The sequence below is a fragment of the Periplaneta americana genome, chromosome 17 (genome assembly GCF_040183065.1).
Source record: "Periplaneta americana isolate PAMFEO1 chromosome 17, P.americana_PAMFEO1_priV1, whole genome shotgun sequence".
NCBI lineage: Eukaryota > Metazoa > Arthropoda > Insecta > Blattodea > Blattidae > Periplaneta > Periplaneta americana.
In genome coordinates, this window is record NC_091133.1 from 121,621,563 (window position 1) to 121,649,031 (window position 27,469).

The 27,469-nt window shown below is 36.6% G+C and overlaps 1 protein-coding gene across 9 annotated transcripts in view; it reads right to left on the reverse strand.

Annotated features, from left to right (window-relative positions):
• The window catches only part of hth (Meis homeobox homothorax), a 1,486,930-nt gene that overhangs the window by 940,183 nt on the left and 519,278 nt on the right, over window positions 1-27,469 (reverse strand). For all 9 annotated transcript variants that reach the window (XM_069816539.1, XM_069816535.1, XM_069816533.1 and 6 more), the window contains exon 7: window positions 25,961-26,087. In XM_069816539.1, coding sequence (XP_069672640.1) covers window positions 25,961-26,087 — 127 coding nt within the window. The remainder of the gene's footprint in view (window positions 1-25,960; window positions 26,088-27,469) is intronic.

The following is a 27,469-nucleotide window of genomic DNA, read 5'->3' on the forward strand; positions in this document are numbered from 1 at the left end:
TCGGGACTGGTCGTCAGGGTGTTAGCAGTTAGGTCGGATCGGCGTAGGTGGGGTCGGTGGACTTGCAACTCATCCCAGGGGCGCACAATAGACCTCAGGGCGCGGTGCATAAGGATGTTCTCCTCCCGCCCTCAGTTTTTACACTCAAGATAAAAAAATACACTTCTACTTTACGTTTTACTGTAGCGGATGAAATTGCGAGCATGTAAGAAACGTAGGTAGCTACTACTTGTGTCTGCTCAGCGATTCCTGTGTGGTCAAATTGGGCAGAAGAAAACATAGACCACTTATATTATTAAACTATGTACACTAGAATACGCTATTTTTATTACTTACACTACACTAAAGAATGATCAAACAATACTTACACTATTATGTAGGCTACAGTTTTTCATAGTAGATACTTACTTACTTACTTCCTTAATTACTGGCTTTTAAGGAACCCGGAGGTTCATTGCCGCCCTCACATAAGCCCGCCATTGGTCCCTATCCTGAGCAAAATTAATCTATTCTCTATCATCATATCCCACCTCCCTCAAATCCATTTTAATATTATATTCCCATCTACGTCTCGGCCTCCCTAATGGTCTTTTTCCCTCCGGCCTCCCAACTAACACTCTATATGCATTTCTGGATTCGCCCATACGTGCTATATGCCCTGCCCATCTCAAACGTCTTGATTTAATGTTCCTAATTATGTCAGGTGAAGAATACAATGCGTGCAGTTCTGTGTTGTGTAACTTTCTCCATTCTCCTGTAACTTCATCCCTCTTAGCCCCAAATATTTTCCTAAGCACCTTATTCTCAAACACCCTTAATCTTTGTTCCTTTCTCAAAGTGAGAGTCTAAGTTTCACAACCATACAGAACAACCGGTAATATAACTGTTTCATAAATTCTAACTTTCAGATTTTTCGACAGCAGACTGGATGATAAAAGTTTCTCAACCGAATAATAACAAGCATTTCCCATATTTATTCTGTGTTTAATTTTATATTTGTTACTGTTGCTCCCAGATATTTGAGCTTCTCCACCTCTTCAAAAGATAAATTTCCAATTTTTGATAGTAGATAGACTACGTTTTCAAGTTATGATACCTGAGCTGGATATCTACTTATTTTCAGGGGAAAATATTCCACAGTGGCATAGTCTTGAATAAAAGAAGGTCTATTAAACGACACCTACACTATAATCAAAACACAAAAACTTAACTCTACAGAGAACTACGATTGAGTTGTGCTGAATACGAGACAAAAGACAGTAGATCGTCTGACTTGAACATAGATTTTACTGTTGCCAAGCAACAGTGACACAAACCTGATATCTTCGTCAATGTGATAATCGACACGCTGAGACTTCTTAAGCAAGCACTACAACCGGACGATCTACGGGCACAGGAGGGTGGCGGTGGTGTTGACTGTGACACCATTCCACCCTCCGTCTTCTTCCCTCAGTCTTTTTAAAGCGTGAATCTCATTTATTAGAGAGATAAAAATCGTCTTTTTACGACATGTATGAGTTATGAAGAGGTTTAGAACATACTTGTGGTTTGAAAGATGCTTCACATTCATAAACCATACCACACTGCCGTTGCGGCCGGCGAACAGCAGACTGCTGCAGCTTACATGTGGAGATCCATGTTTAAACAAGGAGGATGCTAGACAGTGGCAATACTCCAGATTACCGGCGCTGGAGTGAAGCCAGAGTAAATATTAACTCTCTTCAACCAACTCGGAGAATTTAAGGAATTCTCGTATGCTTGAGAGACATGAAAGAGTGTATGACGCAAATAAGACTGCTGACATTGCACGCAGTATTCAGAACAAATTTCTCGTGCATGTCCGTGTATTTTGAAATGTTATGCAATTCGGTTAAGCTATAATCATCTAGGGTAAAGGAGGACTAATATGATTCAGTAAAAAAAATTCGGGCTAATTTTATACAGACTTCAGAATGTACCAATGTTAGAACTGCGATTATAGAAGTACATGTTATACTATTTTAAGGAGCAATAGTGAACAGTTTCAAATACTTGGGGTGTACAAAAAATCTGAAAGTTAGAATTTATAAACCAGTTATATTACCGGTTGTTCTGTATGGTTGTGAAACTTGGACTCTCACTTTGAGAGAGGAACAGAGATTAAGGGTGTTTGAGAATAAGGTTCTTAGAAAAATATTTGGGGCTAAGAGGGATGAAGTTACAGGAGAATGGAGAAAGTTACACAACGCAGAGCTGCACGCATTGTATTCTTCACCTGACATAATTAGGAACATTAAATCCAGACGTTTGAGATAGGTAGGGCATGTGGCACGTATGGGCGAATCCAGAAATGTATGTAGAGTGTTAGTTGGGAGGCCGGCAGGAAAAAGATCTTTTGGGAGGCCGAGACGTAGATGGGAAGATAATATTAAAATGGATTTGAGGGAGGTGGGATATGATGGTAGAGACTGGATTAATCTTGTTCAGGATAGGGACCAATGGCGGGCTTATGTGAGGGCGGCAATGAACCTCCGGGTTCCTTAAAAGCCAGTAAGTAAGTAAGTACAATAAGTAGTAACATAAGCTGCTGCCAGAGAAGTCAAAAGAAAAATAGCAATGGCAAATGAAGCTTTTAATGCGAAAAGGAGCATCTTCTGCGGACCTCTGGAAAATAACAAAGAAAGAGACTAGTGAAGTGCTTTGTGTGGAGTGTGTCATTGTATGGGGCAGAAACATGGACATTTCGACGAAGTGAAGAGAAGCGACTAGAAATATTTGAAATGTGGATATGTAGAAGGGTGGATCGTGTGAAATGGACAGACAGAATAAGAAATGAAGCTGTGTTGGAAAGAGTGGGTGAAGAAAGAATGATGCTGAAACTGATCAGAGAGAGAAAAAGAAATTGGCAGGGTCGCTGGTTGAGAAGAAACTGCCTACTGAAGGATGCACTGGAAGGAATGATGAACGGGAGAAGAGTTCGGGGCAGAAGAAGATATCATATGATAGACGACATTAAGATATATGGATCATATGAGGACACAAAGAGGAAGGCAGAAAATAGGAAAGATTGGAGAAAACTGGGTTTACAATGAAAGACCTGCCCTTGGGCAGAACACTGAATGAATGAATGAATGAATGAATGAATGAATGAATGAATGAATGAATGAATGAATGAATGAATGAATGAATGAAATACGGTATATCATAATTTTCTGAATCTATTTCCTTACATACGCGCACGCGCGCGCGCGCACACACACACACACACACACACACACACACACACACACACACACACACACACACACACACACACACACACACACACACACACACACACACACACAAATTTATTTGGACATACAGCAATTTCTAGCATTGGCAGTACTGTATGTGTTACGTTCAGTAAATTGTATCAATTTTTGTGGAGAAAGAGGTAATTACAAAGTTGTTAAATCTCGGCCAATTTTAATGTGATTTCAACCAGATTTTACAGGTGATACATTTAAGCATCTGAGTCAACACTAGTGGAGTAACGGTTAGCGCGTCTGGCCGCGAAACCAGTTGGCCCGGATTCGTTCCCCGGTCGGGGCAAGTTACCTGGTTGAGATTTTTTCCGGGGTTTTCCCTCAACCCAATATGAGCAAATGCTGGATAACTTTCGATGCTGGACCCCGGACTCATTTCACTGGCATTATCACCTTCAACTCATTCACACGCTAAATAACCTAAGATGTTGATAAAGCGTCGTAAAAGAATCTACTAAAAAAATTAAGCATCTGTGTGTATCACAATAGCCTTCCTTCATTGCTCTCTGTAATATGGCAAGATTTATAACACTGTACCAGAATAGCCCATACGCTGGTTTTGATGTAGTTTTGTCCATTACTACAAATAAAAAAGAAATGTAACTCCAAATCCTTTGTTTGTCTAAAGTAGCACATGGCAATTTTTTTTTCTTTCAAATTTATATATGCTTTGGTATAAAAATTACAGAAAGAGATTAATTTTTGTATCATAATAGCCCTACTGGACTCTATGCCTTGTTTATAAATATACGAAGATAGCGCTCTAAGTGTACGAAGAGCGTTTACATTTGGACAAACTGTACAACTGCCAGTCCACTGTTCCTCCGAGCCACGGATCACAGCTACTGAGGAGGGTTGCCGTACCATATGTGAGTGTGTTTGTATATGTGTGGTTATTTTTACTATGGCTCCTTTTCTTTCACTATGGTTTTCAACCACATGGTGATGTGGCAGGCTTATGTAATACCAGGAAAACAGAGATTGGGGCCTACCAACTCTTTTTTATTAGAGTTTTGAGGGGTGTGAGAGGGTGCAAGATAAACCACATGGGACAAAGCGAGAGAGGTGTCTGTAGAAAGAAACAGAATTCGGGAATCGTTGCCATGACGAAACGTAGAAGCAGGGGTATACAGAGCTAAGTTACGTTACAAATTATACTTCACTCTAACATACAAAAAGAGAATTCTACGAAACCCCGGTGTAAAGTACTAAATATACAACAAATGGACAAACTTTTAAATAGTTCCGCTAGTTATCAATAGGTGGCACTATTATTGGGGCGATTAAAAATAGAGTCGGGGAAAATGACGAAGTATATCAAACACAAATTAGTCCTATAATTGACAATATCAGCGGTTTCATGCTAAACCCAGTGTTGCTTTACAATCAACAGAGGGGGACGAAATATTGAATTCTATAATACGTGTATATTTACGAAAGATTGACAACATTGACTATTATTTTCGCCATCTATTCAAGAAGCCACACTTACACCAACAAATTATCGATTACTATCGATTAATAGGGATCAGGTACCTTTGAACGTCAGTGTACATATCAGACAGAACCTCAAACAGGGGACCTATTATTATTATTATTATTATTATTATTATTATTATTATTATTATTATTATTATTTTTATTATTATTATTATAATAACTTATGGCTTTTAAGGAACCCCGGAGGTTCACTGCCACCTTCACATAAGTCTGCCATTGGTCCCTATCCTGTGCAAGATTAATCAGTCTCTATCATCACATCTCACCTCCCTCAAATTCATTTTAATATTATCCTCCCATCTACATCTCGGCACCCCCAAAAGTCTTTTCCCCCTCCGGCCTCCCAACTAACATTCTATATGTATTTATATGTGCTACATGCTCTGCCCATCTCAAACGTATTGATTTAATATTCCTAATTATGTCGGGTGAAGAATACAATGCGTGTAGTTCTGCGTTCTGCAACTTTTTCCATTCTCCTGTAACTTCATATCTTTCAGATCGAAATATTTTCCTAAGCACCTCATTCCCAAACATCCTTTATCTCTGTTCCTCTCTCGAAGTGATTATTATTATTATTATTATTATTATTATTATTATTATTATTAGTATTAGTATTAGTATTACTACATCTATTGGTCGCGTCGACCTGGTTGGCAAGTTGGTATAGCGCTGGCCTTCTATGCCCAAGGTTGCGGGTTCGATCCCGGGCCAGGTCGATTGCATTTAATTATGCTTAAATGCGACTGGCTCATGTCAGTAGATTTACTGGCATGTAAAATAACTCCTGCAAGACAAAATTCTGGTATATCCGCCGACGCTGGTGTAATCTCTGCAGTTGCGAGCGTCGTTAAATAAAATATAACATTTTTTCTATTGGTCGGTCAGCGAAACATGGACTGATGTAACATCGAAACACACCATTTTGTCCCATAAGCTTACACATTTGGAAGATGATTATTATATTATGTTTATTATACTTATTATATAATCATAGTAGTAATTTAGGCCTAAGAATACGTAACAAATTTATATTTGAATATCCTAATCTTATCAATTCTAATAGTTCTAGTATTAAATTAAAAAAGTTATGTGTGGACTTCACAAATAATGAAAAATTGTACATTCAAATTTATACATATATATTCTTATTCTTATTGGGAGAATCCAGAAATGCATACAGAGTATTAGTTGGGATGCCGGAGGGAAAAAGACCTTTGGGGAGGCCGAGACGTAGATGGGAGAATAATATTAAAATAGATTTCAGGGAGGTGGGATATGATGATAGAGATTGGATTGGTCTTGCTCAGGATAGGGACCAATGGCGGGCTTATGTGAGGGCGGCAATGAACCTCAGGGTTCCTTAAAAGCCAGTAAGTAAGTAAGTATATTCTTATTGTGTAGTAGACATTAGACAAATTTTATTATGTACTTCTTAATTTCAATTCAGGACTCCGTCCTGAGCACGAGTTTTACTCTTTCAGGGGTGTGCTGAAGTTTTATCTGTTTATATTATATGTTATGTTACAATTATGAGCAAATAAATAAATATTATTATTATTATTATTATTATTATTATTATTATTATTATTGTTATCTTTGTGCTAATCTATCATTCAAAACTCGCTGTTGGTAATACCATGATATCGGACGACAACGAAACACGAACTACTGAACACCGGGCTGCTGAACGTGCCTGAGATGCTACGCTACGGTTCAGTGACGTTCCGTCAGATTTGTTACAGCTCCTCCTTGAGGCACAGGAAATATCTTGTTGATTCCGCCCTACTGGTAATGTCAATCATGACACTAGGCGAAATTTTTGTTAAGGCTTTGTGACTTATGAATAAACTATGTCATAAATAACATTCGGATAACGCGGGTTGGAAACAAGGATATCACTCAAGAGCAGTCAAAGAACCGCCGCTACTCGGGGTCTATTTCACGCATCTGAGAAATCCAAGTCGAGGAGGAGGCGTACTGAATGGTGGGGACCAGCCAGCGCAGCGTGCCAAGGGTGGGCCTTCAGGATACGCTGCTGCTCCCAGTGTAAACGGACTACTTCATTAAGATCCGAGGCTTCTTTCTTAAATAGTCTCTTTTATTTATCCACATGAAAGTGTAAATAGGAAGTGTCGGTTCCTTGAAGAAGAAATGAACAACACGCGTTTTTGTGGTCTTAGCTGAATGATACCGACCGACCGGCTAAAACGGTTTTTTTTCTCTCTCTTTCATCTGGCGTTTCGGTTACATTTTCGCCGGAGGTTTTGTAAATGAGATATTTATAAGATTTATATATAGTTAGAAATGTTGTCAGCACTGTAAATGAGAATGGAGCCACACGGCGAGGCTGAATGAAGCAACGGGTTCATCACGTCATGATCTTTAGGCAGTGTTGGTTTCCTCGCAAACCAATGTTTATCAAACAAAATCATTTTTAGGTGGTAGAATGACTCGTATGAGTTCAACTATAAAGAGGCCCTGGAGAGCAAACGTGTGGAAATGGTACTGGAAGTTTCACAAAGCAATGGCAAGAACACACAGTCGCTATGGATACAGACTGCAATCGAATTTAAACAGCTGAAATACGACCTGTAACAAGCCCACTTGGAATGACAACGGAGGATTGCATTTGAAAATATAAGGTATACATTTACAATGAAAAGGGTAGTATGCTTTGAAATAGTTCAAACCACGTCGAAAGGAGAATGAAACAACGGTTTCATCCTGGCATGATCATGGCCCTAATCAGTGTTGGTTTGCACGCAAACCAATGTTTATCAAACAAAATCATTTTTAGGTGGTAGAATGACTCGTATGAGTTCAATTATAAAGAGGCCCTGGAGAGCAAAAGTGTGGAAAATGCAGAGTGCTGCATTGGAGTTAAATCGCTCGCTTGAACTCGGTCGAGTGTCGCACCCTCGAGTGAGATAAGATCGGTCATGATACACTCGTAATAAATAGAAGCACAGTACAAGGTCATCTCACCGACATGTCTTATCTTGTATGGAAAGCGACAGATAAGATACAAATATGTTTTGCTCACACGGTAAAAATAAGGCTTTATTTTCTGCGTTTATGACAAAAGTTTAATGGAACAGTCAATGGAACGTACCAAAACAGGAACATGAAGTTATAAATAAAATAGTATGAAAAACTTTTCCTCAACCGTAAGGTGAATGCCAGGTAATCTATGGCGAATCCTCGGCCTCATCTCGCCAAAATACCATCTCCCTACCACCAAATTCATCGACGTTAAATAACCTCGTAGTTGGTACAGCGTCGTTAAATAACCAACTAAAAATAATAATAATACTTCTAACGGCTTTTAAGGAACCCGGAGGTTCATTGCCACTCACCAGAACCCAGAGGTTCATTGCCACTCACCATCGATCCTTATCCTGAGCAAGTTTAATCCAGTCCCTATCATCATATCCTACCTCCTGCAATCTATTTTAACATTATCCTCCCTTCTACATCTCAGTCTCCACAAAGGTCTTTTCCACTCAGGTCTTCCAATTAACACTCTATATGCATTTCTAGATTCACTCATACGTGCTACATGCCCTGCCCATCTCAAACTCCTGGATTTAATGTTCCTAATTATGTTAGGTGAAGAATACAATGCGTGCAGTTCTGTGTTGTGTAACTTTTTCCATTAATAATAATAATAATAATAATAATAATAATAATAATAATAATAATAATAATAATAATAATAATAATAATAATAATGTTTCAACCATCAATTTTTCTGCCACTTAATTTCTCCTTTTTTACAACTTTTTGGGTTTTTCATCGCACAAATCAATAGTAATTGACAGAAGGGAAAATCATTTGTCAGAAAAAGTTGAAAAGTTACTTGTGTTGAATCCAGCCAGTGTAAGAAGTTTTCTCTTCTCTCTTTCTCTCTCTCCTTCTCTCTCTCTCTCTCTTTTCAGTGTAAAAAATTGAGTGACTTAGATCTTGCATTCAGTTAAGGGATTGATGATGCTGAAAACTGATAATTATGAATATTTATTACAATATTTGGGTAGCGTATTAAATATAGAGATTCGACAAAAAATATTAATATCTGTTGACTTATTTTGCAAATAATTATGATGTAAGCCTTCTCCAAATGGTTCAGAAACCGAGATATTTTAGCACTGAAATAAGGGTATTCACTTTGTTCTCTGCGTTTGTCTGAACCAAAATGTAAAACCAATGCAGCTTTTTATCATAGCATGTGTCAAGGTCCCAGATTATTAAACAAATTTTATTCCAACAATATTTCTACCACGAATCCTCTCCAAATTAATAAAAAAAAAATTTAAAAATTGTATTGGATTTATAGTTTGGGTCTAAACATATTAAACACTATTTAATCTGCATTCACTCTCAATTTTAATTATATTTTTATCTGTATTGGAATCCCCTCCTGAGCACGAGTCTTACTCATTCAGGAGTGGGCTAGTTTATCATTCATTGTATTTATTAATTTTTATTCATTTCAAACTTACTATCAATAAAAATAAGTAAATAAATGAATATTGCGCCAAAATAAATTCCATATTTTGACAAAACTCTCTTCGTTTGCACCAGTCTCTAATTACGAACTGTAGCCCCAAAAACCAGTCATAATTTGTAAAATTTATGCTTTTTTTTTTAGATATAATGTCTGTAGTCCCGAATTTCCTAGCTACAAATTTAATGCACTATTTTATATATTTGCAATCACACGTAAGCGAGTGCCTGGCAACTCAGACGTGTGTTAGGCAATAAAACTGAAAATATGAAACTTATTCCTTCTTCTTCTTCTTCTTCTTCTCCTTCTTCTTCTTCTTCTTCTTCTTCTTCTTCTTCTTCTTCTTCTAATTTTAAAGTGATATGCAAAAATGTATTCCTGATCAGACTGGTGTACCCACTTCTCAACAACCTCCATCCCAGGCCGCACCCTCCATTATACAGGCCTCCTCGACTTCATGCTCCAATTTTCTCGTAAGCATTTCACCATAAGCACTTTGCAGCATGAAAACTAAAGCTCCCCCAGCTTTTCCACTCGACTCGTTCCGTGTTTTAGTAAGAATCTTACCCACACACACAAAACACAAAGACTAGACTCCTTCGTTCGCTCAGAAGACTTAATATCCAGACAGTTGTTTTCATATTACAAGGTTTTCCGCGTCCTCTTTCAAGCAGTGGAATTGGGGATGATGAGAGGAAGAAGGAAGACTCCTGGAAAGTGGTTACACGTTGGCAGTTTCCGAACTTCCTGTCAGTCGGGGCTTGTGACTTGTCTCCGCGATCTTGCTACTGTTTTGTGCTTATGGAAGAATCAGCAATTCCGACTGTGAATGAACTACTAAATCGGAGTTATTTCATTTGGACACAATCATACCCATGAAATGTTTTTTTTTCAATTGGTTATTTAAGACGCTTTATCAACTGCAATGGTTATCTAGTGTTTGAATGAGATGAAGGTGAAAATAACGGAGAAAGGAGTCCGGGGTCCAGCGCTGAAAGTTATCCAGCATAAAAATCGAAATAATTTTGAATTGTATTCTCATAATTATGAAACAGAAGGTATGAATTTTTTAAGATTGTTTGAACCAAAATGCAACACTGTTACAGTATTTAATCATAGTAGTAATTTAGGCCCAAGAATATATAACAAATTTATATTTAAATATCCTAATCTTGTCAATTCTAAAAGTTCTAGCATTAAATTTAAAAAGTTATGTATGGATTTTATAAAAATTGAACAATTGTAAATTTAAATTTATATACTATAATTGCATAGTAGACATAAGACAATTTGTATTGTATAATTATTAATTTCAATTCAGGAATCCGCCCCTGAGCACGAGTTCTACTTTTTCAGGGGCGAGCTAAAGTTTTTCTGTATATATTATATTTTATATTACAATTATTAGCAAAATAATAAATAAATAAATAAATAAATAAATAAATAAATAAATAAATAAATAAATAAATAAATAAATAAATAAATAAATTTCGATGTCTAAGAAGTGATACCTCGAATCTACAAAAATGTTCTACTTTTTCAGGGGCGAGCTAAAGTTTTTCTGTATATATTATATTTTATATTACAATTATTAGCAAAATAATAAATAAATAAATAAATAAATAAATAAATAAATAAATAAATAAATAAATAAATAAATAAATAAATAAATACATAAATAAATAAATAAATAAATAAATAAATAAATAAATAAATAAATTTCGATGTCTAAGAAGTGATACCTCGAATCTACAAAAATGGTTATTTAGTTTAATTACACTATTATTTAGATTAACTGCATTATTATGTTCACAAAATTGAAAATTTAACTAACATTTTGTCCTCGAGTAGAAAATCTTACAAATCAGGAACATATACAGGGAAGAAGTGAATTAATCCTACAGACTTTCAGAGCAAGTAGCTCATGTTGTATGTAACACAAAAGTGTAATAACATATTGGTGGTAAGTTCATAGTTATTGTAGAAAAAAAAATGTTTCCTACCTCCAAATGTTTAACACCCACTTATTCGATAATTATTGCGAGTATTATTTACTTACAAATGGCTTTTAAGGGACCCGAAGGTTCATTGCCGCCCTCACATAAGCCCGCCATCGGTCCCTATACTGAGCAAGATTAATTCAGTCCCTACCATCATATCCCACCTCCCTCAAATCCATTTCAATATTATTCTTCCATCTACGTCTCGGCCTCCCCAAGGGTCTTATTCCCTCCGGCCTCCCAACTAACACTCTATATACATTTCTAGATTCCCCCATACATGCTACATGCCCTGCCCATCTCAAACGTCTGGATTTAATGTTCCTAATTATGTCAGATGAAGAATACAATGCGTGCAGTTCTGCGTTGTGTAACTTCCTCCATTCTCCTTTAACTTCATCCCTCTGAGCCCCAAACATTTTCCTAAGAACCTTATTCTCAAACACCTTTAATCTCTGTTCCTCTCTCAAAGTGAGAGTCCAAGTTTCACAACCATACAGAACAACCGATAATATAACTGTTTTATAAACTCTAACTTTCAGCTTTTTTGAGAGCAGACTAGATGATAAAAGCTTCTCAATTGAATAATAACAAACATTTCCCATATTTATTCTGCATTTAACTTCCTCCCGAGTGTCGTTTATATTTGTTACTGTTGCTCCAAGATATTTGAATTTTTCCACCACATCTTTATTACTAGAAGAAATATTACTGTGTTAGCGGCGATGTTGCCGGACTGTTGAAACTTCCAACTCAATTTTCTAATTAACCGTAGGCTACATTTAATTACAAAATGTAATATAGATGTTTCTATTCCTTTAAGTATACTCTATCGCCTCTTTCAATTTAAAGGATTATTTCACTTCCACTTGTGTAGTTTGAGAAAAATTAATTTTTGAAACAGTTCTTTCATTCACCTGCAAATTTACAGATACGAGATATCACATCTTAGCCATCGATTTGCTCTTAATGGGTTGAGGGAAAACCTTGGAAAAAATCTCAACCAGGTAACCTGTCCCAACCGGGATTTGAACCCGGATCCGCTAGTTTCACGGTCGGACGTACTAACCGTTACTCCACAGCGGTGGACAAAATCACACAGTACCACTTACCATAATTGTATGTTTACCATTGTTTACATTTAATGAAAGAGTTGCAATACAAGATGTTTTGTGTACGGACAGCGTTAGTTCAGTTTGACGTAGACTTTCGAACGTGCAATGATTCGTCAAATCGCTTCTGTTAAGTTTTTAGTGCCACAGCTGAGCAGAAAAATTACAATGACCATGTCTGTTTGAAGGCTCTCGATAACCAACGAACACGCCCTGGTCCTTTCGCCGGAAGTTTACGAGGTTGCAGCAGCGAGGTTTCCACGAAACGCTGCAAGTTGCCATCCTAATGTGTGAAATCGGATCTGTACCAAGTTTTTACTGCACCGGAGTGTTGTTAGTGGGGAACGGGGGCGAAGTCACTAATGGAAATTGTTTGAGCAGAAGAGCGCCTTCCGAAACTTTTCCTCGAGTCTTCTCTTCGCCCGAGTTAATAGCTTATACCGCTTGCATCGGCTGATGGAGCCAGACGGAAAACAACTTTCCTAACATTTTCTTCACCCCTCCCAAACACCCCACCCCCGCTTTTGCTCTTGTTCATCACTGCACCCCACGGCCACCCTACATCATGGTTGTCGGGACGAGGAAAAATATAATTCATCACCGTTTCTTATAAAATTCCATAACACCGTGACTAAAACATTGCGAGACAACTAAAGAACTTCCGAATCTGCTTGCGATCATATATTTAAGAAATATAACTGAGGTTAAGCTTAATGTACTCCTGTATATTTGTTTCCTGTCTTATTATAAATCAATTATACGTATCTTCAAGCAGTTTAGACAGAATGAATATGTCTACATTGTATTTCAAAACAAAACACCTTTCAAATTAAACAGAGAGAGAGAGAAAGAGAGTAAAACTAATACCAATATAATAATGTATATGTTGGTAATTTACTGATTGATAAGATTGACACATAATTTTATCTAGGACTCATAATTATTGACAGTTCATTAACATGGCAACCACATATAGCATTACAAAAAATATATACGCCTACAGTGTGTCCCTTTTAACATCCCACATTTTAATTAATCATTGCTAACAAAGTATGCGGAATTATGAAATGAGACTGGTATTAAAAGAAAGAGAAACTCAAAGAATTGTTATTTCATTTGTTTGAAGTTAATTCATCTGTCACATGTTGGACATCAATGGCATAAAACAAAATAGCTACTCCGCAGAAACCCAGAGAATTATTATTTCATTTTTTGAAGTTAATTTATCTGTCACATGTTGGACAACAATGACATAAAACAAAATAGCTACTCCGCAGAAACTCAAAGAATTGTTATTTCATTTGTTTGAAGTAATTCATCTGCCACATGTTGGGCAACAATGACATAAAACAAAATAGCTACTCCGCAGAAACTCAAAGAATTGTTATTTCATTTTTCGAAGTTAATTCATCTGTCACATGTTGGACAACATTGGCATAAAACAAAATAGCTACTCCGCAGAAACTCAAAGAATTGTTATTTCATTTGTTTGAAGTAATTCATCTGCCACATGTTGGGCAACAATGACATAAAACAAAATAGCTACTCCGCAGAAACTCAAAGAATTGCTATTTCATTTGTTTGAAGTAATTTATATGTCACATGTTGGGCAACTATGGCATAAAACAACATGGCGACTCCGCAGCAACGCGCACAAACTGTTATCTGGTATGTTAAATGATTATGTTTTATTTAACGACGCTCGCAACTGCCGAGGTTATATCAGCGTCGCCGGTGTGCCAGAATTCTGTCCCGCAGGAGTTCTTTTACATGCCAGCAAATCTACACTTAAATGTCATCGGCCTAGCCCTGGATTGAACCCGCAACCTCGGGCATAGAAGGCCTGCGCTATACCAACTGCGCCAACCAGGTCAACTCTTCTTGTATGCAGAGACGAAATCAATAATTAGTGCAAATAAATTACCGGAGAGAATATGGAAGAAATGCACCTGATGGGAAAAACCATTAAGGCAAGGTATGAGAAGTTTCTGGCAACTGGAAGTGTATAACCCAGATCCTTACATTACATTTTGCCGATTGACAGATCCTGATGCACAAAACGTTGTCTATCGTCGTGGCCTGTCATCTGGTTTTAACTGTTGAATAATTTGCACCTTGTGGAGGTACAAACGAAGTTGCTTATGAAGCACTCGATGCACAGTTGATCTCGCCACATTGAACTGCCGGGATGCATGGCGAATTGATTTTTGAGGACTTCTCTGAAATCCTGCTCCAATTTCTTCAGTTTTATCTTCTGAGACACGTCGACGAGAACCTCCGGATTGTTTGTTCACAATTCTGCTTCAATTGGTTGAGGGAAATCCTCGGAAAAAACCCAACCAGGTAACTTGTCCCAACCAGGATTTGAACCCGGGCTCGTTCCTCTAACCGTTACTCCAAACCGTGGACTAAATAGATCGAGTTGCTGTGGAAGGATGAAAATTCTGTACTTCGTTGCTGGGAATCGAAACAGGATCCGCTGGATCTCGAGTCACAGCGCAGGAAGATAAGCAGCATTAATTGATTACTAAATTAATAACCTAACCACCGTCGTCGGTGTGGTAACTGATCACTTAACGTCGCTTTGAGCACCATTCGAGCCTCGGAATTTATGTTTATCGCCACAGTCATAAAGTTTTCAGTAATGTACTGTAACCAGAGCTTATGGAATGAAAACAGTATCTCGTAAGAATAAGTGTTTCATAACACACATTTAGTAGCCAATAACCTTTTACGTATTACCCCATAAATATTACAAATGCTATTAAGAATTTTTAATTTTGACGATAACAATTCCAGCAAACAAGCTAATCTAAAACAAAAATATAGGTCCACGTTCTATAACAGAAATTTGTCAATCCAAATCCAACTAATTTGAAGCAGCCTCTTAAATTCAGCGGCCTTACTTTCTAATTTTTCACTTAAGGCTAGTTCACAATAAACCGGAAACGAAAACGACGAGAACGAGAACGGAAATGACAACAAGAACGAGAACGGATATAATGTTAAAATAAATGTATTTAAATGTCCCGATAATGCAATGCCGCTTTAATGAGACTGATATACACTATTGCTTTGCAGAGACTGTTTCTTTTTGTACCAATTTCATACTCCAGACAGCTTAATAATGTTGAAATAGTTTGTTTGCTCGAATTTATAAATAAATGTTCATTGTTGGCATAACGTGGCAATCCATGGATTATAGGGAGCCTAGCAATACACTGCACACATAGACGTAACGACCAATTTTAAAAATGGTAATACCTAACGAAGAGACGTAAGCGACTTGCGAGCCTGATACGAAAGTTCGTCTGAAAAAGAATGAAAGAGCAATGGCGTTTACGAGGATAACACGATGTCCACTGCCAAGTAACCATTAGAGATGGATGTACGCCAGTTCGTCAGAATATAGATATGGTCCAACGAAGTGTGCTGGCGAAGTATCTCCAAATTTTTGGTTTTGGCGCTTACGTCACTTTGTCAGATAAGCGACGATATGAAAGAAAAAATAGAAGAAAGAAAGAAAAAAGGAAAGAAAGAGAAAAATAAAGAAAAATGTGATAAAAAAGTAATATGTGAAAGGAAATAAAAAAAGAAATGAGAGATAGAAAGATAAAGAAAGCAAGAACTGAAAGAAAGATATGAGAGATACAAAGAGAGAGAAAGAGAAAGAAAGATATGAAAAAGACGGAAATAAATGAAAGAAAACAGGAATGCAAGAAAAAGGAAATAAAGAAAGATATGAAAGAAAAAATTTGCTGAAGGAAGAAAGAAAAATGTGAAAGAAGCAAAGAAATGAAAAAGAGATGTAAAAAAAAGAAAAATCTGAGAGAAAGAAAGTAAAATAAGAAAGGAAAGATAGATAGATAGATAGATAGATAGATAGATAGATAGATAGATAGATAGATAGATAGATAGATAGATAGATAGATAGATAGATAGATAGATAGATAGATAGATAGATAGATAGATAGATAGATAGATAGATAGATAGATAGGTAGGTAGGTAGGTAGGTAGGTAGGTAGGTAGGTAGGTAGGTAGGTAGGTAGATAGATAGATAGATAGATAGATAGATAGATAGATAGATAGATAGATAGATAGATAGATAGAAATGAAAGAAAGAAAGAAAGAAAGAAAGAAAGAAAGAAAGAAAGAAAGAAAGAAAGAAAGAAAGAAAGAAATGAGAGATACAAAGAGAGAAAGAAATAAGGAAATATATGAAAGAAAAAATAATTAAAGATACGAAAGAAAAATTAGAAGAAAGAAAGAAAAAAAGAAGAAAGAGAAAAATAAAAAAAATGTGATAAAAGAGTAAGATATGAAAGGAAAGAAAAAAAGAAACAGATACAAAGAGACAAAGAAAGGAAGATGTGAAAGAAAGATGGAAAAAAATGAAGGAAAAAAGAAATAAAGAAAAATATGGAAGAAAAAAATATGACAGGAAGGAAGAAAGAAATAAATAAAAAAGAAAGAAAGAAGCTGTGAGAGAAAGAAAGCAGTGAACCTTGTGAAACCTATAAGGTTATCGAAAAAGTGTCTAGTCCTCTTCTCAAATGTGTCGATCGCTTTCGATACTTTGAAGTATGCAGGAGAGTATCGAGGAGGATATTAAGAATATCGAGAAATCAACTGTATGAAAATCTTTATATTAGTAAGAATGGAGTGAGCAGAAGGACTGAATGAATGCTAGCTAGAAAAACTGAAGACACTGCCAGTCCTCTGAAGCAGCAGAAGTCATCGCGAAAAAAAGAAACCGCAGACAGATTCTTCGCATAATGCTGAATTGTTATATTTACTGAATTATTTGTGTCTACTCACAATGAATGAACAAGACTCGCAGACCAGAGATAAACTCTTGTGTTATTTTTGCGATGGCCTATTTCGTATTATCAGATCAATTTCCAGGAATTCTCCAGCTTCCGTCAGTGAGACCCACCACAAGGAAACTGACCTTGTGACACAAGATGATCGTAAAGACGTCATTATTTATTATAGAATTAGCATACCCCCCTCCACTCCTCCGAGCACGCGTCAACAAGATGTTATAGCAATCACCCGGTGCAAAGTTCCCCACCCAGCCGTACAAATGGTCAGCGAGCGTTCCGCGGTTGTAAAAATATTTCAATATCAAACAAAATTAAATGACACGTGTATAAAAAGTGACGTGTATGACGCATATGCAGAACTAGAACATAAATCTTATTTTTAAAGCCTTTACGTTCGCCGACGTTATTTTCCCACAAGTCTTTTCACTGCCAAAGGCTATAAACTCTACTGCTTAAGTCTTAGGCTCGCTACCTAACCAAACAAAAGTTAGATTTGCAATTTACTGCATCAGAATTTTTTCTAGACTTCTGATGGGTTCGTCGTCCTCGGCTGTGCAGTGGTTAGCAGATTGGGCGTTTGGATACGGCACTGTGGGTTCAAAACCGGTCGTAGAATTACGGCACATAAAAGAATCTCACTCAAGAAAGACAGATCAGGCCAAAATTCATTGGCCATTTCTCATCTGTGTTGAATTTATTTTTTAAGCAACCTCTGTAAAAATATCTATACTGAGAGACTGCTGCGCATAAAATTCATGGGCCATTTCTCATCCACGCTGAATTTGGACACTAATTAATAACCTTTGCCTAATTCAGGGGTTATTTCTTGTCCACGTTGAATTTGGACACTAAATAACCTTTGTAAAATTCACGACTTATTTCTTGTCCACGTTGAATTTGGACACTAAACAACCTTTGCAAAATTCACGGTTTATTTCTTGTCCTCGTTGAATTTGGACACTAAATAACCTCTGAAAAATTGATGGGTTATTTCTTGTCCACGTTGAGTCCGCACATTAAACAATCTTTGCAAAATTCACGGGTTATTCCTTATCCAAGTTTAATTTGGACACTAAACAACCTTTGCAAAATTCACGGGCTATTTCTTGTCCACGTTGAATTTGGACACTAAATAGCCTTTGCAAAATACACGGGTTATTTCTTGTCCACGTTGAGTTCGGACATTAAATAATCTTTGCAAAATTCACGGGTTATGTCTTGTCCACGTTGAATTTGGACACTAAATACCCTATGCAAAATTCACGGGTTATATCTTCTCCAAGATTGATTTCGACGCTAACTAACTTTTGCAAAATTCACGGGTTATTTCTTGTCCACGTTGAATTTGGACACTAAATAACCTTTGCAAAAATTCACGGGTTATTTCTTCTCCAAGATTGATTTCGACGCTACCTTTGCAAAATTCACGGGTTATTTCTTGTCCACGTTGAATTTGGACATTAAATAACCTTTGCAAAATTCACGGGTTATTTCATCTCCAAGATCGATTTGGACGCTAAATAACCTTCGCAAAATTCACGAGTTATTTCTTATCCAGTTTGAATTTGGACACTAAATAACCTTTGTAAAATTCACAGGTTATTTCTTGTCCACGTTGAATTTGGATGCTGCACAACGTTTGCAAAATTCAGGGGTTATTTCTTGTCCACGATGAATTTGAACGCTAAATATCCTTTGCAAGCTTCACGGGTTATTTCTCGTCTACGTTGAATTTGTGAACACTAAATAACCTTTGCAAAATTCACGAGTTATTTCTTATCCAGGTTGAATTTGGACACTAAATAACCTTTGTAAAATTCACAGGTTATTTCTTGTCCATATCGAATTTGGATGCTAAACAATGTTTGCAAAATTCACTGGCATCGCAGACTTCTATCCCAAAGACAGTAATTTTATAGTACCTGCTAAATAACTCAACTTCTTAGTCCTCGAGATAAAATAGGACGTAGTGTTACGCTACACTCCGCGGCTCGAGAATGCATCTCGATTCCACGTCTCGTATTAGTACAATCGTGTTATCTCTTTGATTTGAATGAATGGGGAAGCCATTAATACAACGCCGTCAGCTGCAGTATTTATGAAATGTTAATAGCACACACTCGAACCACAAGCACTAGTGCGGACTGTTAGAATAGCTTTATCATTCTTATTCCAGTAACTTTCTTGAAAAGATCGTCCGTCTGCTTTACTTCAATCCGTAACAGCTGGTTTAGTCCCTCAATTATCAGCTACAGATAACTAAAAACTCATGCTGTTCCGTGGACCCACACATCGGGATGTTCTTTAAGAAGAATTCCTCCCTACACATCTGTGTGTATCGTTACAGTTATATATTTCTGAATTCTACTAAGAGTTGTGAAGATAACCAAATGACGTTACGACGGCGGACAACTTTAGAGGAAGTCTAGCCATACATTCAGAACGAATAAAAATTCTAACGTCTGTCGGTCAAATTCTGACACACACACACACATGTTCCGAGAAGGAAGTCCACTTATCTTAATGGACAAAAGATTATCGTCACTTAGCTATAGATGTGAGTTTCAGACCATACATCAGCCATTCATTTCCAGGAAGTTCACATAAAAAGGACTGCGTGTATATGCAGCGTTTCATCAAAATATTCACATTGTGCCTCGAAATGGAACTGTGACATAAGCCATCAGAATTCCGTTTATGATTGACAGCTCATTTTTAATGGAATTAATACAACTAATATAATCAATTAAATCAGGAAACAACATTTCCAACTTAAGCTTTCTTGTGTATCAATCACGCTGTATTTTATAGTGATTACGGTAATGACAAAACCATGTATAATAGATATCTGTATGGTTCCGATTTTAGCATAGATAGATACGTGTTTTTTCATTTCAACCACAAAAACAATTTATGAAAGCAATATTAATTCCATCCTGCTATCTGAGATTTGATGACCATTAAAAGCAAACCTGTTTTTGAAGCGGTCAATAGATACTTTTTTTTATCAATTATATTTTTCAGTTTCAGTAGCTGAATCTATTTACAATTCTATTTTGTTCCTTCAAGCAGAAGTTGAGAAAATCAATCTCTCAGATAAGAGTTTGTTCATGATTGAATCATTCCCTCCTCATTGCATACAATCTAGAATACTTAATTAAAAGCCACACACAAGTGATTTATGTAATGGAGGGGAAAAGGAACTGACCAACCTACATTATCTCCTGGCTTAGTAGCCTCATAAGTGATGTCTTATGGGTGTCATGAGCTTCAGACCTGTCTTCGCACAGTTAACTAAACAATAATTACAACATTTGTTAATATTAATATTATTAATTAATAATTACTTTCATAAAAATGAGTATATAGTACATACTGGACTTTTTTTTTACTAAATATTCCTGTTGGTAAGAATAAAAACATTTGATTACCTACTCACTTTTGATTACATACTCATAACCTTGAAGCATAGTACAATATATTCAAGTGTCCATCTTGCACAGAATATATACTCATGTTTGGTAAAAATAAAAGCTAGTGTATTTTCATTTTTATAAGTTCGTTCTCATGCTATTTTGAATATGATTTGTAGTAGATGCAGTTCTGAGTATTTGTTGAATTGTGTTCAGTTTAAAATTAAATCTAAAAAAAAAAAGTGGCAGAATTTATGAACGATATAGTGTATCATGGAAAAATATAGAAAAAGATATGAACATGTGGATTCAAAAGACTTCAAAAGCCTTAAACATTTCACAAGAGTGAATGTAGATGGGCTAAACACGTATTTGTTCTTCACAAAAACATGACCTATAAAAATATAAATGACTCTCAAATTATAAGGTTAGATTGTAGTCTATTGCTAATAATTACAATTAACAATTATTACAGTTTATTTTGTGAAATATGAATTGCAATTGAAATGACTTGTGCCTATATATGCCTAGATTGCTCTAGAATAATAAAATACTGGAATTCTAGAAATGAATAGTAGGCTAATCCCAATCCAACATTTCGTATTATTTTTTTGTTTTCAGTTTTATTAACGTCACTTTTCTGATTCACTCCAAGTTTCATGTTATTGATTGATTAATTGATTGATTGATTGATTGATTGATTCATTGATTCATTCATTCATTCATTCATTCATTCATTTATCCATTATAAAAATTTACATAAACCATTACAGCATGCCGGTAGCATGCGAAAGTCTATAAAAGTTGAGTATCACAGTTCGATGTGGTCAAAGAGGATGAATGACACGCGTATATACTAACATTTAAATGATCAAGAAGGCTCTTGAGATGAGTAGCTATATATTCGCCTTAAGTAGAATGTTTTTATTCTTACGAAAATGAGTATCTTCTAGCCACAGGAAGTGCTCAAACTCGTAAGTATAAACCTTGAGAAAGTACTTAAGTTTTGAATGAATGAATGAATGAATGAATGAATGAATGAATGAATGAATGAATGAATGAATGAATGAATGAATGAATGAATGAATGAATGAATGAATGAATGAATGAATGAGTGGGGGAAGTGGGAGGAGAAACTTTAAAGGTACGTGAAAACACGTCCTTGCAAGGGGGGAGTTGGGGCTGTGAAAAACTGAATATGTGAGCTCCAAGCCTCTTGGCCACTTGTCTCACTTCGGGTTTTGCCGCCCCAGTGAAGGAGCGCTAGAAATTTCCAGTGGTAAGCCGAAAATGGACGTAACTGATTAGCTACAACATACGGGGGGGAGGAGGGGCAGAAGTACAGCGACCAAGGAGAGACGCGATGGTACCAACTAGGAGGAGTGATAGAAGTCTAGGCACGAAACGGTAATAGCCAGTTTGGCTGTTTGAAGATTCGAACGCGTAGGGATTAATCTTAACGGCAATAGCCAATTGGCTCTTTGATGATTTTTCTCAGATCAGGAGACCAGCCAATTGGCTCTTTGATGACTCCATTGATCTGTACAAGGGGACGATTGAATTCTGTTAGGGCCCGAGTTCGATGTGAATAATCATTAATTTTGAGCCGTCACCAATGTCTGGGGAAGTGAATGCAGGTCCGTGGCCCATTTCTTTTAGGGCTCATCCCGACATTTGTCTTAACGCCTTAGGAAAACCACGGAAAAACCTTAGGCAGGATGAGATGTCTCAATTTCAGAGACTACCCAGTTGGCTCTTAGGTAAAATGACTTGATTCGATGGATTTATTCTCACTACCAATTACATAGGTTTCGATATCGATAAGCACATCTCAAGTTCGGACCGCGCAGCGAACGAAAAGGTGGAACATTTGGCCGAAAGGCAGTTTTTGAAGTAATTCAAGCCTAGTTGTCAGCTTCCTTAAGCCAATGGCTTACACGTGAACAATAAGTCATTGACAAAAACAGAAAACAAGAGGCAATAACTCTATAATACTCTATAGATACGTCAGCACTGCTCCGTATGTGTTTGGAGGTGGGGGGGACGGCTAATGATTGCCCATTCCATGTAAACACGAAAGGGCTCTCTAGCATACAGAGAAATGAGACAGAGAATATGGGAGAGAGAGGGGGGGCGCAGAAAAAAGTCACGTTACATGGTAATAAACCGTCATTTTCTGTATTAAACGAATGTCCCTGCCCTGGGAAATGTATCGTACATGCAAATCGAAATTTACGGGTTCTGTAATTAGCGTTGAAACCTTGTGCGTCATAATAATAAATTCTAGTCACAAAGCTACATGTAAACATATCCAGTTATACACACGACCCTCCTACTGACCAAAAGCCCTTAGTAAACTGAGCCTATGCAACGTTCAGAGGCCCGGTGCTTATTTATATGCTCCTAACAATAATATAGCCCGCATGGCATGTTATTGACGTATCTGCTCTCGCTATATATACACACACAAACCAAATGCACTGTGCATTAATGTTGAAGGCATGTATGATTATCAAATTATATTATTACCTCCTGTACTAGAGTGCTCGTACGTTTTGCTTTGACAGTATCCATTCCCATGAAGACACCCCTCTCCCGTGTTACATGCAGCGCCAAATGAATCATGTGGAAAACGTGTCTTGCTACTCGCTTCACTTCCGCTACATCGAAACTTGAGAAATTTACATTTTCCCTTAGACTTCCTTGCTTGGGTTTCTATTTTTAGATCTAACTTCGACATTTACTGTTTTTTTTTTTTAAGTAAAGCCCATAATGAGTTAGGTATCGTTTTTCACACTACTCTTTCACAATAGTCCTGCCCTGGAATTCGCTACCTGCTAGCATCAGGGACTGTCGAAATAAAATTGAATTCAAAAGCAAGAGACTCGTTCAGACATGGCTTTTTGTAAATAGTTCTTTTATTCTAGCGCAAAATATTTCAATATTCGGTAATTTCATCACTACAGTGAAACCTCTCATTTACGGACATCGAAAGGACGTAACGATCTGTCCGCATCTGGGAGGTGTCCTTTATTGGGAGGGAGGCTCCTCAATCTAACAGTAAATTTATAATATCGATTATGTATCCCTTTACGCTTTAAATGAAATGTATTACTATAGTTTAATTCTAAACACAGTATACTACAGAAAATTCTTTGCAACTTTGAAGTACAGTAGATAAGACCGAAAAAGGAAAATACAGTACTGCGTCATGCAATTTTATTCTAGGTCTACAGTTATGCAGCACTGTACTTTACAATTTTCAGCTTAACCCTTATGTTCAGGTGTCATGTCTCTGGAAACAGAACAACTGATTGAAGTGGAGAGAATAATCCTACTAACCCTATCATGTGTCGAATACAATTTCACGATCTCCGAAACCTTGGCCTCATCAGACAGGTTAATTTTTTTTAATTTTGTTTATCCACCCGCTTCCAGCTAAGAAGAGGTAGCCGGCTGGGCTAGTGGTAGCCTACGAGACCCTTATTGCCTTCTTTCATGTTAAGGAATTTCTGTACTAAAATTTCCATTTTTGTAACACATTAGGTCTTGAAAATCAAGTTCTGTCAGCAGTTAGGGTGTAAAACAAGCTTTAGGACTGTGAAACAGCTGTCCGTGTCCGTGTCCGAGAGTGTCCGTAAACGAGAGTTAAATTTATCATTATTTCTATATTATTTCAGTTGGGACATAAAAATCTGTCCGTATGTGAGAAGTGTCCGTATCTTGGGGTGTCCGTAAGGGGAGGTTTCACTGTATATAATTTTATTCTAGGTTTAAATTTTACTTAAGTAAAAAAATCTTTCTTTGTTCTTAACTACTACAATAAACTGTCTAGCCTTTTTAGGGAAGAGTTGGGTAGTATCGGACATCGAGTAATATCGGACAGTGAGTTTCTTTCATCTACCACCAGATGATAGTACCTGAATGACATAGTTACGTTTCTATGATGTTGCATACAGAAATGTAACCATGTCATTCAGGTACTACCATCTGTGGTAGATGAAAGAAACGCACTGTCCGATATTACCCGATATCCGATACTACCCAACTCTCCCCTAATCAGTTAATCTTTTAGTACTTTGATTTTTACTGTATTTGTAAATTTAATATTAATTGTAAATACAATTGTAATTGTGTAGTTGTAATCCCCTGGTAGAGGGAAGAGAAGGCCTTATCTCTACCAGGTTAAATTATATATATATATATATATATATATATATATATATATATATATACAGCCACTATACTACACTATATTTTAATGTTGTTAGCACTACGTTTTGTGTAATTCAAGGAAATAGTTGACTGAATTACGTAGTGTAATAGTAGTAAAAGTGGTGATGGTGATGATGATGATGATGATGATGATGATGATGATGATGATGATGATGATGATGATGATGATGGTTACCCGTATATACAAAGGAAGAATAAATTTCCATTTTAACTGTTTATTTGAGTGGCCACAATGAACGTTTCAGGTTAAGTACACTTGAAATAGAAGGACTTTTCACTAGCATTGGATATATATTAGGAAATCCAACGAATTTAAGTAAATCATTATCAGCTAAGCATAAATTACTAAATACACTTCATTGATTGGGTAATGGTAGTCAATATTATGGAATGTTTCTGTGAACACAGTGTATGTCCTCTGACAAAAAGATCTCAGCTGATTGCAAACTGTGAGAGAAATTTTGTCATTTGAAGGTTGGTAGAAGAGCTATTAGAGACAAGAAACTTCGCAGTAACCACTGAAGGACTGTCAGGACATTAGCGGCTCAGAAATCGTGGCGAATGCACCAGTATTACAAGAATGCAAGCTGCTATTTCTATTCAAAGCTTGCATGCCATCCAGATTCAGTTCCACAGACTGATAGTTTCTAGAAATGACTTCAACTACTGTAACAGGTATCTGGAATTCCAATTAGTCCAGCTGCAACAACACTCTAAGGTCATCTACATAATAAGAAAACCCATTCCCGAGTCAACTTATCCACATTGTGATCACCAAGAGATGCAAAGTGTTCGACTGCAAAAGTCAGGACAAGTGAGCTGCACTAGCGAGACAAGTGGGGGAAAACGTTCAGCCATAAAAATTATGCTAGGAAAATGGCGGTCGATAAGTTCTCGAACCCGGATCAATGTTTATGACATTGGTAATGGTCGGACGTATCAACACTTGCGATACAGATCAAATCGCCACGCCATTAGGGGTGTGAGCCCTGTCTCAAATCATGTGCAACTCGAGACTAATACATTGTGTCATGAGGAATACAGAGTTGTGGACTTCTAGTAAATGTCTTCGTCTTACCTGGATCGCTGTTGTCGACACTGGCCGCTGGCTGCTGGGACAGAGGGCCCGGGGTACCGCCTGACCCCGGAGACCTGACGTCGTCGTTACCGGGACCGGGGTACGACAGTGAAGAGGAAGGGGGCCTCTGCAAAATAAAAGACAATCTAGTTAGTATGGCACTGTATGGTCCACGAGAGTCGTACAGTTATTGAAGATCTTCCTCGAAAAAGGGTGTAACATCAAATTCATGAAATGTGTGACTAGTGTAAAAAAAAAAAAAAAGTAATTTAATCTATACTAATAATAAATCTGTAGCCGAAATTTTTCTGGTAATTTTCGATTTTCCAAAAATAATTGGTCCTAACATATATAATTAACCACCCTGAAACCGAAAATCGCTTTTTTGAAATTTTTGTTTGTATGTCTGTCTGTCTGTCTGTATGTATGTATGTTTGTTACCTTTTCACGCGATAATGGCTGAACCGATTTCGATGAAAATTGGAATATAAATTAAGTTCGTTGTAACTTAGATTATAGGCTATATGGCATTCAAAATACATTATTTAAAAGGGGGGTTATAAGGGGACCTGAATTAAATAAATCGAAATATCTCGCTTATTATTGATTTTTGTGAACTATGTTACATAACAAAAGTTTCTTTAAAAATGATTTCTGATAAGTTTTATTCTCTGAAAAATTTTGATAGGACTGATATTTAATTAGATAAATGAGTTTTAAAATTAAAATAACTGCCATCTAAGGCGGTGTATTGAAATAAAAAACAAATGACTTCATCTATAAGGGGCCTTGGACACAACAATCGAAAGCTATGAAACATAGCCTACAGACAATGTTTCTGTGTTTGTATGAAGTAATATCGGAAGCTAAATTAACCGATTTGTATAATTAATTATTATTTCATCATTGGAAAATGTAGTTTCTCTGGATGGACATAATGCTATAATGTTATTACAGTAACTTGTGAGTGAATTGAGGACAGGTAAGATTAAAATAGCTTCTTATGCACAGAAAACTTGATAGGTTATTCTGTATATTCATTTCCTGTATTTCTTATAATAATGTTTGTGAACATATTCATTTTTATCTCAGAGAATTAACGAACAACGAGAGTGTATTGATTTAGTATGCAGTAATAGTACGTTAGCTTAGCAATCCATTATTTTATAATTCAAATTTTAACTATGCTCAATTGAATACATATGCAATAAATGCAATGCAAAAAAATTGGGTAATGAGTCAAGCAGATTATGTTGCGCTGTTTTAAAAGTTGTTCCTCCTGAGATTCAAGAGCTCCCACAACAAATTAAAAACTTTCTAATTCGAGTACATCCGTTATCAACACACTTTTCATAATATAATATAATATAAACATAATAATAAATCTGTAGCCAAAAGTTTTCTGTTAATTTTCGCTTTTCCAAAAATAATTGGTAATAACAATTAAGAAACATGTTAAAGGAATTTTCATTGCACCAAATGAGTGTCTCTGGATCAAAATGATCGCAT